The sequence below is a fragment of the Dioscorea cayenensis genome, chromosome 17 (assembly GCF_009730915.1).
Source record: "Dioscorea cayenensis subsp. rotundata cultivar TDr96_F1 chromosome 17, TDr96_F1_v2_PseudoChromosome.rev07_lg8_w22 25.fasta, whole genome shotgun sequence".
NCBI lineage: Eukaryota > Viridiplantae > Streptophyta > Magnoliopsida > Dioscoreales > Dioscoreaceae > Dioscorea > Dioscorea cayenensis.
Window position 1 is genome coordinate 13223909 of NC_052487.1, and position 13057 is coordinate 13236965.

At 38.7% G+C, this 13057-nt stretch overlaps 1 protein-coding gene across 1 annotated transcript; it reads right to left on the reverse strand.

The window, feature by feature from the left end:
• Positions 1–7857: 7857 nt before the first annotated feature.
• Positions 7858–9056, reverse strand: LOC120281133. Its single transcript, XM_039288047.1, has 3 exons — positions 8651–9056; positions 8170–8230; positions 7858–8107 (listed from the first exon to the last, which is right to left on the reverse strand). Exons 1-3 carry the CDS (start codon positions 9054–9056, stop codon positions 7858–7860), a joined length of 717 nt encoding a protein of 238 aa, XP_039143981.1.
• Positions 9057–13057: the final 4001 nt, after the last annotated feature.

Sequence of the window (13057 nt, forward strand, 5' to 3'; positions counted from 1 at the left end):
TGCAGATTTTTCAGGAGAGAAATAACGGGCAAGAAAAGCTTCTACCATCTCCTCCCATATGGTGATCGATGCTCTAGGTAATGAGTGTAGCCACTGCTTCGCTCTCCCCTTTAGGGAAAATGGGAAAGCTCTCAACTTGATGGCATCATCCGTCACTCCGTTTATCTTCAGCATATCACACACCTCGAGAAAACTCTCTAAATGACTGTTTGGATCATCATCGGCCAAACTGTTGAACTGTGCAGATTGCTGCAACATATGGATGAATGCCAGCTTTAGCTCAAAGTTCTGAGCTGTAATCGGGGGGCGCACAATGCTCGATTGTGTCCCCAACACTGAAGGTCTGGCATAATTAGATCATGTCCGATGTTGCTCATTCTGTTCTGCCATGTTTTCAGATCCTTCCACTTCCAAATAAGCTAAATTAGACTGTTCTTGCACAGGATCTTTCCTTTTTCTTCTAAGTGTACGTTCAAGCTCAGGATCTCCTCCAATCAATATCGAGGGATTCCCTCTGGTCATAACCTGGATCTGCACCCAAAAAGAAAGAAAAAGAAATCAGAACGATGATAGAATAAGAAGATATGAAATAGAATGTATGGTGAAATAGCTAAGAAAACAAAGTGCAAAGTATCTCTAAATGCCTACTCCCCGGCAACGGCGCCAAAAACTTGACAAGATCCCCTTGCGTATATCCCGCAAGTGCAAGGGTTTGTTGAAGTAATAATCCCAGATGAGCGGATATCGAATCCACAGGGAGTACGGAATAAAAACACTTAATCCGCTTCTTAGCTATGTGAAAGATCAGTAGTGATAAGTGTGACAATGATTCAATTCTCAAAAGTAAAAAAAAACAACGAGTAAGAAAGTACGAGTAAAAGAGGAGGTAAGGTAATCAATAAAGATGGGGTACTCGGATAATGCTCCGCCTAGGACAATCATTTCAAGTGCAAGAACCCTCTATTATGCTTCCTAATCGATGCAATGGTGAGTCATGGAAATCCTTAAATACATAGTCCTAAACCTAAGGTCAACTATGCCTAACTCTATACATGTCCCGGAGGAGAGATTAGATAACCTCTCAACCTCGCACTCGAATAGAGTTGCAATGAGCTCTAGGGATTCCAAGTGATAAATCTCTTCCTAATTATAGACCTAACCTTTTAGTCCATGTGGAAGGTCCCTAACCACAATTAAGCCGTAGATACTAAGATCACCTCAACGCTTCACTCCGTTGCACGCGCAACTAAGCCCCAGCGGAGGGTCATCCCTTAGACCATTCACTCTATTATAGCCATAAAGAACTCAAGGAACGGAGGTAGAATCTATTACGTCGGAGGGGAAAGGGGACGCTCCTGTACCTCTCGACTCACCCTCTCAACCCTCTCCAACCTAGCTTTGTCTAACGCTCGTGGTGTGTCACTCACTCACAAGGTTACCAACAAGAACTCTCAACCCTAGTGTCACTCTAGGGGAAATGTTCATACAATCAAGCATTCAAGGTTGGAACTCACAACAAACATCAATTAATTGAAAGCATAATAAAGAGATTCAATGAAACAAATACATCCTAGGGTTCACAAATACCCAAGTACCCACTAGGGGTTTAGCTCTCCATGGAGCTAAGTACAATCAAAGAAATAAAATGTAAAAGCAATGAATCCATAGAGAAATCCCCTCTATAGTCGTGTTGATGGTCTTGTGGAAAGTCCTCTACTCGTCGTCCAAGGATTCCCTCGTCCGGTATAGGATATGCCTCGACGGAAGCTCCCCTACCAACCTTCTTCCTAAGGAATGATGATGTCGGAGCCATAGAACCTCTCCAAAACCTTAGCCAATACCTCTCAAAACCCTAGCCGAAACCCTCTCTCAAGTTGGGGAAAAGATGGAGAAAAGAATACTGAAATCGGGGCTGAATCGGCTTTAAATAGGGCTGGAATCGGGTGACCACACGGGCCTGTGGAATTTACAAACGACCATGTGGAATTTCCACACAGGCGTGTATAATTTCCACACGCCCGTGTGGATTCTCTGAATTCCTATTTTCTCGGCCGGCTGTGAACAGTGCTGCTACAATACTTTCGCTGCAGTGTTCTGCTACAGTACCTGGCCTAAAATACTTCTCGACTCCATACTTTTATCGAGGTGACGCAAACGGGCACACATTCACGTCGTGGATCGCTTTGCTTCTTTAATGACGGACAAGTTGGTGGAAATCTTGTTCTATGTGCATAAGTCGGAATGCTTGAGTGTGACTGCCCTTGTGCCCCTCCAAATGGTTGTGCTAACTCAAATACAAGGAGGTTGGCACACACTTTAGTATCTCACACCCGACCTATGTCTTCGCGTTTGAACCTTAGCAAGAGTTCCTCCAAAATCGCTGCATTATGATCCACATTGGCTTCTTTCCTTCATACTCGGCCTCACAACCCTACCTGCATAAAAGTAACATAAAAACACACATATTAGTGTAAAAACCCGAGAAAAGTAATGCTCAACATAAGGAAAGAATGCTTCGCATTCATATCTCACAAGCACTTATCAACTAGGTTAATAGAGAGCTCTATTTCCTTGTCCGGAGGCAACCCCGGAAGATCTTCAGGAAAAACATTGAGAAATTCCCTCACCACTGGGATAACTTCAAGCACCTGACTTCCATTCTTGACTTCTACCATAGTGGCGAGAACTCCTGAGCACCCACTCAAAAGTAATTTCTTAGCTTGTAGGGCAAAAATTACTCGAGCTTTCTGATACAGAAGCACTCCCAAGAAAAGAGAACTTTATTTTTCCAGGGATTCTAAAGTCAACTCTTTTCCTATGGCAATCGACCACTGCTTGGGTGGAGGATAACCAGTCTATCCCCAAAATAACATCAAGTCCTTCATGCTCATGACATGGAGATCAGCTAGTAACTCATGATTATCAATCACCACAGGACAGTTTACACAAACTTTGTTGATTATTAAGGCATCACTAGCAGGTGTAGCAACACTCAAAAAATCACAATCCAACACAATAGTAGGTAAAGCATACTTCCGAACAAATGCAGAAGAAATAAAGGAATGCGTAGCTACAGAATCGAACAAAACACATGCATAAGCAGAATATACTGGTAAGGTACCTGATGCCACAGCATTAGAGGCATGAGCATCCTCCTGAGTCAGTGCATAGACTCGTCCTTGAGTCTTAGGTCTGCCCGCCTTCTGATGGGTTGAGGAAGATGGTTGTCCACTAACAGTTTTTCCTGCACGCTGTTCCGTAGCGGCCTGGGGTTTCTGTGGTGATACAATCCTAGAACCTGCCCACTAAAAGTCTGTTGAGGCTTAGAAAGCATTTGCGGACACTGAGCAATGCGGTGACCCTGACTGCCACACCTATAACAAGCTCCAAAGGCCCGTTTGCAATCTGTAGTCCTATGAGCTCCACCACAAGTGGTACAACTTGGCTGGTTAGTCCGGGGAGGAGGGATAGGGGAAACTTACGAGGTCACTGTGCCGGTGGTCCATTGACTGTTTGTGACTCAGCCTGAACTCTATTGCCGGAGTTGTTCCTGTCTCCAGCTCCAGTAGGTCGAGTAGTTTGGTTGTCAAAATTCCAGCCTCTCTTCTTCTGGAAGCTTTTCTTCTGTTCCTGAGTATCCTTCCAAACAGAATCTAGGGACTTAGCGCATCCCACCACTTTAGCATAAGAACTCAAATGCAGAGGTGCTAGTCCCCTACGAATATGATGATGTAACCCCTCCTCAAATCGATTCGCCCGAACAAAACTTTTTAAAGGGAATAGAGAATCAATGGTGCATCTATAAATAAAATAATTAACCGAACAAACTACATATTATATTTAACTTTCAATATAGGTAAATTTCGATATATTTAGGTCGTGTCTAAATTATACAAGGTAAAATTCAAGATATTAAAGTCAGTTTATAGTTGGCTAGTAAATAAAAATGAGCAATTGAGAGAATTTTATTTTTGAATTAGTTTAAAGAGAACTGGTACTTGAATTTTAGTTTAGTTAATACCAATCAATATTAAATATTTTAAAATTATAATTTTATTTTTTAAAATTAATTAATATTAATTAATATTAATTCTTAAAATAATTCAAAAATATATTAATTAAAATAATTAAGTCTTATAAATATGGATTAGTGTGATAAATTGGGATGGTGGATGAACTTGGGATCCAACCATTTATTTTGATGCAAAATAATTTATTAGACAAGAATTTTTTAACTATGAAGGCAATGATTTTTTAAAAAAAAATTATATATATATATATATATATTTGGAGGAATTGCTCAAAAGGTCCAAAAAACACTACTATATGGCCAAAAAATCCCTTTAAAGTCGCTCTTTTTTCACATAATTTCTATTAAGCCCAACGGATGGATAACACCATTATCTCTCAAAGGGAATTACCTGATTGCCCATTCAGTTTTAACTGATTTGAAAGCTTTGAAAAATGAGAAACTTCTCATAAAACCTAATAACCATCACATCATTCCCCACTTTTTCTTCTTCTTCTCCCGAGACAAGTGAAGGCTTTTCATCTTCCATTTGAGTTACAAGGCCATCCTCGCCGGAGTTACAAAGCCCTATGATTTCCATTTCCGAAATCGTTTGTGTTCTTGGGCAATGTTAGGTTAGTTATTTTTATTGTGCATTCTCTGATGAAGCATGGAATCATTTGGTGAATGAACTATATTTCTTTGAGGACATGTGATCTTGTAATTTCTATCTAATGGTTGGTTAGTGTGATTACTTTGTGCCTTAATTTGCGATGAAACGAATAAAATTGTATACATTTTTGTAAGAGAGTTGATTCCTGTCCAAAATCCTTGCAGGATGTTTGTTATAAATCACTGAATTCCAATCTTATTATGCTGTATTTGCAGAATTTTGTCAATATTCTGTGTCTACAGTATTTTCTCAGTATGTTCTCTATGTAGATTATTAGTTATAGATCACTGATATCAAAACCAGTATACATTTGTAGTCTGTATCTTATTAATTTGGTTATTGGAATTGTTTTATGAATGACAGTATTTTTAGCATTTAATGTTTATTTTTGTTCTTTGTTGTTCATTCAAATATAATACTTAATATGTGGAATGGATATGGTTGTTTTATATATCCAGTTTTATACAAACATGTTTAGTGTCATTGGAAATAATCACCCGAATGTGTATGTATTGTTTGTGCAATCAGAAGAGTTATGGCTATCCAGTCGGAAAATTTTGTGAATGGGCGTTGCTACTTAGCACAACTCATAGACAGTGTACGCCAGTTGAAAGAGAAGATGACACGAAGACACTGGGAGTTACTCCGAGGGACACCATTTAGTCATCTGATGGATATTGAGCCAATAGTATAAGAGCGTACTATATTGGATGTGTTGATGTAGGTTTTTGATACATGGACCAAAACTTTCAACTTGGGAGACAGTCATTTACAATTTCGTCCTGAAGATGTTTCAATAATACTTGGACTAAAATGTGACAGTGTCGCAACAGATTTCTCAAGGAAGAAGAAACGTTGCACACTCGAGGAGGAATTCTTAACGAAAGGAGCAGACCGAACAAGGGAGTTCTTGGTGAGGACTTTAATGAGTCTAGTTGGCAAGAAAGAAAGCAAGAAAGAAGAAAGTTTTGTAAAGCTTTTGCTGGTATACATCATGGGATCCTTACTTTTCCCCACCACTTCATGTACATCTCCAGCATGGTTAGCATACTATGTGGAAGACCTGTCAATGCTGGATCAATATGCATGGGCCCAAGCCACCTACAAGTGGATTATGGATGATTTGCCCAATGTAGCCACCCATGTAAAGGACAAATGTTCTAGGAAGCAACCGTGCATAGGGTATTTGCGAAGATGTACAGTTACACTGACAATTTGGTTTTATGAAGTAACTGGGACTGGGAAGAAGATCCACTTTGGAAGAACACCACGCATTCTCTGTTACGGTGGAGCCAGTGTCAAGAAACAAGCAGATGTAAGTGCCTTGCTCGAGTCATTAGATGGAAAAGAGATATGCAAATTAGAATCTATTGAGTATTTCCTTTTACTATTCTCCTTTTGTGTCATTCTGATTGCTTTTACTCATAGGTTATTAGTATCCATATTTACCGATCCGTATCACATTTAACTATTTCATATTTACGGTTCTTGTTTTTTTATATCGATTGCAGTTTAGTATCTTATACATGTGTTTAGTTTTTTGATTAGATGTTCCATTTTGAGAATAATGTGTATACGTCCATATTAATATTTGTTGTTGTATTTGCTAGTTTTCCCCATTTATGCCAGAGAGACAATCTGAAGTTGACCTCATTGGTTTGGGAAAGATTGAGCTCAGCTTTGCAAGGACAAGTTTGGTTCTATCCAGTGCAACGAAAGCACCAAAATTCATCAAGGCATTAAAACCAAAAAATAAGAGGAAATAAGGGGAAGAGGCCTCCCGTACAACAGATCAAGAAAGTGAGAAGTCAGTGAGCCCACCAAGGGAGTCCAAAAAATCATCATGTTCGAGTCCAGCGAGGAAACAGATGGAAGATAATAAATACGAAACATTGATGGCTGAAGTGATAGCTCTTCGTGTGAAGCTTGCTATTCTTGAAGAAAGGAAGAACTCAACCAACGAGAAAGAAGATGTTGTACCACCTCAATTAACAGATGACATTGGCCTAGCTCCACTAGCGAAAAGATTTAAGAGAGTGGCATCTAAGCCAAGAGCAACCAAACCAACACTACAAGAAGCCTCAGAGATGGCTCAGCCAGATAAACGTATCACTCGTGCCTCGAAAACAGTAACAACTGTATAACCAACAAAAGTTATGCAAGTAAAAGATGCACCAGCACCCAGAGGTAGGAAACGAGCTGCACTAACTCCATTCCAATTAAGTGAAGTGGACAAGAAAACAACAGAGGACATCGACAATGCGATTGAAATACTAGCACAACTAAAATTTGGGGACTCTATATGCATACTTGATCAACGTCTAAAAGTACATATTTCGCATGTATTTATTTTGTATTATTCTTTATAGTATTTGTTGAATCGATGCCCTTTTTGGTCTAAATTAGGTTATTTTTACATTTCAGACCTAGTAGAAGCCCTGGGCACTCGGCGACGTGCTAATTGACAGCAAATATAGTACTTCAGTATTTAGTGGACTTACTTTACATTTTAATCCAAATAAATGTCTCCAATTTTTAGTTGTGATCGCCGATTTTAGTACTTTATGTTTACTATTCATAGATCACCTTCAGTACACAATTTTAATCTTCAGGTTTGATACTTTGAATTTACTATTCTTAGAAAACCTTCAATTTTTAGTATTACCTGTTCGGTTTTTGTACTATGAATTTACTATTCATTGATCACCTTCAGTTTTTAATTTTGTTTTTTGAATTTTCCTGTATCCGCTTATTATTTGACAAACCTGTTCAAATTCGTGTATTGTCAAACAAACTTCAAACTTTATATGCAATATATATAACTATCATTCATTCAACATACAATGGTAGTGGTCAAAAAACAAAAGAGATGAGTACAAAGCACACGGTTAGTTTGCGATTACTTCATTACATTTGGCCCTGTTATGCCCAACTTCATGGCATTGACTACAATATAAGTCACGAACACCAAATGCTTGTGATTCAATCCTCCTTTTTCTTGGTCGTCTGGGTCTCTTCTTTGAGATAGGTGGACGAATACGGAGATGTCGACCCACAGCCATCAGTTTGTCGTGATTTGGTACAGGGAATATTGGACTCTCATATGCTTCTTTGTACAATGTGACTGTGTGGTAGCCTTCCACGAAACGATGAATGTTTGCATCAGTTTGTAAGATTACGCAACAGGCATGGTTTCAAGGAAGACTGTACACCTCCCACTAATGACACAAAAAGGTTCGATTACATCGACATAGTTGACCTGCTTGTCCATGACTTCAAAAATATCACTATCAGATTGGCCTATGACTAAGCATATGCTTTCTTCAATAGTCTTTTCAATCTTCTTGTGAATCTCCGGGTAAAGATGGGTTTCCCATTTCATGCAATTCTCACGCCGCTTGTACATTAGGTTCACCATCTTGAACCTACATTGGTGGGAAGTACACATGAGAGAATAAATAATACTACAGTGAATATAACAAAAAACCATGGCAAAGCCACAATATTAAACACTAGGAATAAATAGGGAACACTAAAATAACTATTATCTGCAAGAAATACAAAAAAGGAACAACAACAAACTTAAAAACTATACACCAAAAGCAAATTCAAAATAACAAAAGCACAAAGTACTCATTACGGTTTAAAACCACATGGTGAAGCCAAAACTCAAACATTTAATATAGATACTACATAAGAATGTTTGAAAGTAAATACATTCAGCTGAAATAGAATGACAACTATGCACAGTATTCTAATTAAATTATTTCTATGCATACCTTATCGCATTGACCATGTTATAGACAGGTAGATGTCATGCCTCCTCAATCCATGCATTAAAAGACTCTGCCACATTCGAATACATCTCGCCCAACGTTGTCCTCTAAACAAGTAATTGCACCAATGCATCATGTCCAACTTTTGAAATAACCAATTATGGGCCTGTGTTGGTGCCGCTGACAACGCACCCACAGTTGCATCATACTCCGAGGATGTGCATGCATATGCAATCTTAACAATCAAGCTCCAACACTCATCTTTTAATCCTTTCCCTAAGCGACCATTAGCCTTCAAAAAATTTGCTTGGAGATGTCGCAAACAGTACCCATGTGGGGCAGAGGGGAAGACTTTGGCAATAGCATTAACAAGTCCCTTAGAACGGTCTGAAATGAATGTAATGATTTTGTGGTAGTCATCTTGACCATATATTGCATCACCCAGAGTGGAAATAAACCATGTCCAGTTATTGTCAGTTTCATTATCAACAATAACAAAAGCTAGATGAAATAGACCTTCATTACCATCCTTTGCAGTTGCGCCTAGTAGGATGCCACCATATTTACCTAGCAAATGGGTGCCATCGAGGAATAGCATGGGTCTACAACCACACTTAAAACCTTGAAGACATGCATGAAAGCAAAAAAAAAACCACACTTAAAGCGTTCTCCATCCTTCTCAATGATAACGATGCTACCTGGGTTGGTTTCGGAAACCTTACCTACATACCATATCAACAGATTATAACTTGCAATGTCGCTTCCATGGAGAATTCCCTTTGCCACCTCTTTACCCATCCATTCTTGTTTGTATGGTAGCCGGACGCCATGGTCACGCAATATATCACGTTGTATGTCTACAGCCCGGTATAGAGGACAATCTCGCAATTTTCTCATTACTTGCCTACTAACCCATTTTTTAGAAGCCCTCAGATGAGATGCTGTGCCGATACCCCCACCACATGTATGACTATTTTGGGTTGTTTTGATTCTAAATGTGGGGAGGTTACTATCTATTGAGGCGTGGACATGCCATTGACATAACTCGGTAGCACATGTGATAGTAACTCTATCTTTATCATTTTATTATGAACCTGAAGTTGAAATTGCGGTTGATGGCTAAGTCGTACAATGCATCCTTGAATTCTTGTGCATTTTCGAAGCATTACCTAACCATGAAAATTTTAGCTTCTGTATCTTGGGAAGAATTACTTATAGTTATGCCTCCTCCATGTGTCATTGCTAGTGTATTTTGCAATGTTATATACATTCAGTAAACAGTTAGTAAAATAAATAAACAACAACAATTTAAAACTGAATAGTTATGGCAAATAAGCTTCGGCAATAACAAAAACTAATGGCTACAAAATAAAACTAATACCAAACAAATGATATCATACCCAAACACATATTAATGACCATATATGCGAAAACAAAACATAATGCAAATCCTTGCCACATTATACAAAAATGAGTGCAAAACTAAAAAGAATAAGATATTTATAGTGACATTGGTGAAGTACAGATGGCCTACGTTGTTTCGTTCATAGTGCCTATGATCATGTTTACCACGGTCTTTTTGAATATACGATGAACATTACATATGTTCTGACCTCTGAGCTAATGAAGCACATTGTCTTGTGCTCGTCTGGCATTATATACTTTACTCGCATTGTAGGAGATTCGAGAGCCCAATATGTGCATATCTCCTTAAATAATGTTTGCCATCCAGTCAAGACAGTGAAATCTAACACATAACCATCCCCTTTATACTTCGCAACACTGTAAAACATGTCCATGAAGACCCTGCATTAAGAAAAACCACTATAGATGAACGACCGATGAACATGATACCAGGAACCCTGCATTAAGACCAAGAGATGCATCTTGATGGGATCTAAGAAATACCTTCACACATTATTTGGGATAGAGCTTTGTAAAGTTAGCTCGCTGCCAAAGAACGTAGATGGTGAGTAGAGATGGGTGATAAAAGAGGAGAATCACTCCAAAACCAAGGCCAAGGAGGTAGAAAAGAAAATGAAATGAAGAAGATGCAAGCTTCTCCAACAAGACAAAAGGTAAGGAAGAAGACTTTTGAGGGATGTCAAAGTACAAGCAACATGTTGCCTTGACAAGACATGGCGTCAGATTTCCCTCATAAAAGCAAAGGGTAAAGTGGGGTTTTTCAAAAATATAAACGGGAAAAGACGATGGTAGGGACGAAATAGAAATGATTCTATAAAGGAGCGGCTGCAGGGTATACTATTTGGTCAGAGGAACTTATTGGGATAAATGAAAAGTTTCAGAGACTAATAGGTAATTTTCCGTTTTTTTTTTTCTCTTTGAATGGACACAAGAAAGGGCGGTATCACAAGTTCTTTCCCACCCATTCCCCTCTCCTTGTCCCTGCCTTGGATTGGACAATGCTGGTAGAATTCCCACTGTTGTCTTTTCAATATGGATTGTAAATTTTTTAATTATTTTTATTAAATAATAAATTACATAATAAAAAACCAAAAATAAAATATAAATCATGAGTAACAATTATACTAAACAAAAAATTAAATTTTGTAAAAACAAAAGCTTGAGATAAACTATTATATTTCAAAATGCATGAGATGTTTCTCAATCCAATTTTTTTGGGTTAATCAACCCATCTATAATACATCCAAATATTTAATTAGAAATTATTTTTCTTATCTTTTGAAATGCAAAATTATCTATTAAATATTAGTAGTTAACTGTAATTTCTTAGAAATTATATATGGTGGATTCATTTAACTTTTTTCCCATTTTTCTTGTGATATAGGTGATCATGGAAATCGCCAAAAAAACTCTCTAAGTTTGCAATATTGCCAAAAATACCCCGTTAGTTTTGCAATCCCCAAAAACCCCTTCCTTTTAAACTCTATGTTTTTCAAACCCCCAAAGCATGTAACGGATGTCAACGGAGTGATTTTCAAATTTTATGGACGAAAATGCCCTTGCGTGGGGAGTCGTGGCTGCAGCCATTTCGCCGGTATGAGAGGAAATGGGGGGGTTTTCCGTAGGGTAACCCTAAGAGACTAATTTACTGGAGCCGTTTACTTGTTTTTTCTCAACTCGCGTCTTCAGCTTTTCCATTTCCGAAGCTGTCTCCGAAGTTGTCTCTACCGGCGCAGCCTCTGTAATTGCAGCTTTTCCTTTTCCACCGGTATCTCGAAGGAGAAGTCCCGCGCAAGTAGTTGGCATTTCATCAGTTTGCAATCTAAGGTATTGAGTATGGTTTTATGTTAACTATTCTGTTACAAAGAAAGATTTTTCGGTTTTGTTTTGTGCTTCTGTTTTTGTTGGAAGATATTGAAGTCTGCAGGGGGATTTCTCGGCTGGGGTTTTGTTAGTCTGCAGGGCAATTTCTCGGCTAGGGTTTTGTTTTGTTTTGCATTTTCGTCTGTATACACTATCGAAATAATTTGTTTGATTGTTATGATTTGTGTAATATTTATAATGTACATTTCCCCTTTCATTTGATATGGTTGCAGTTTTACAAATGAGGTTTACGTTTAAGAAATGAGATGTTACAGTTTAAATTTTGTTGTCTCTGTTTAAGTATTGTTGTCTCTGTTTAATAAACTAGGTCTCTGTTTAACAATTGATATCTTTGTTTAAGAACTGAATGTTACTGTTTAAAATCTTATATTTCCGCTTAAACATTTGTGAATACTGCATGTTGAATGTGTTGTTATTGTCGCAAGCTTGTGACTATGGCGGTCAACCTAGTTAATGGGCGATGCTATTTGACACCGGTAGTGGAGACCTTAGCTGAATTGAAAGATAACATGACCCCTCGACACTAGGAGATCATCCGAAGGACACCGTTTGCAGCATTCACTAAGCTGGAAGCTATATACCAAGAGAGGGCCCTTCTTGATTCTCTATTGCAAAGGTACGATGGCCGCACCAATAAATTCAGGATCGGAGAAAGCCTGCTGAGTTTCAGGCCTCAAGATGTGGCCCTCGTTCTTGTTCTGCATTGTGATGGTGACGCAGTCGTGTTTAAAAATAATAAAACCCTCTCAGCGTTCGAAGGGAGGTATTTATCAAAAACCTACGAGAAACACAGAGACTCCATCAAGAGCACTCTTGTGCAACTTGTTCGACAGAGGGGTGAAGAAGAAAATTTTGTCAAACTCCTGATGGTGTACCTCATGGGTACAGTCCTCTTCCCAAATACATCATGCTCGATTCCAAACTGGATCATTGATTAAGTCGATGATCTACCCTCCATGGGGTGATATGCATGGGCGCAGGCGACGAACAAGTGGTTTATGGAGGATATTCCACAAGTAGCCGCTCGAGTGCAAGATAGATGCGTCGGGAAGAAGACCAACACAGGGTATATTAAGGGTTGCTCGGTCGCGCTTAACGTCTGGTTTTATGAACTGACCGGAACGGGAAAGAAAGTCCATTTTGGCAAGATCCCAAGGATGCTGCGCTATGGTGAAAGTAGTTACCGGAAGCAAGCGACGGTAGAAAGCAGCTTGTCATCACTCGAAGGAAAAGAGGTAATAAATCATGGACAATGTTTAACAGAAGTCTTTAATGTTTAAACATATTATT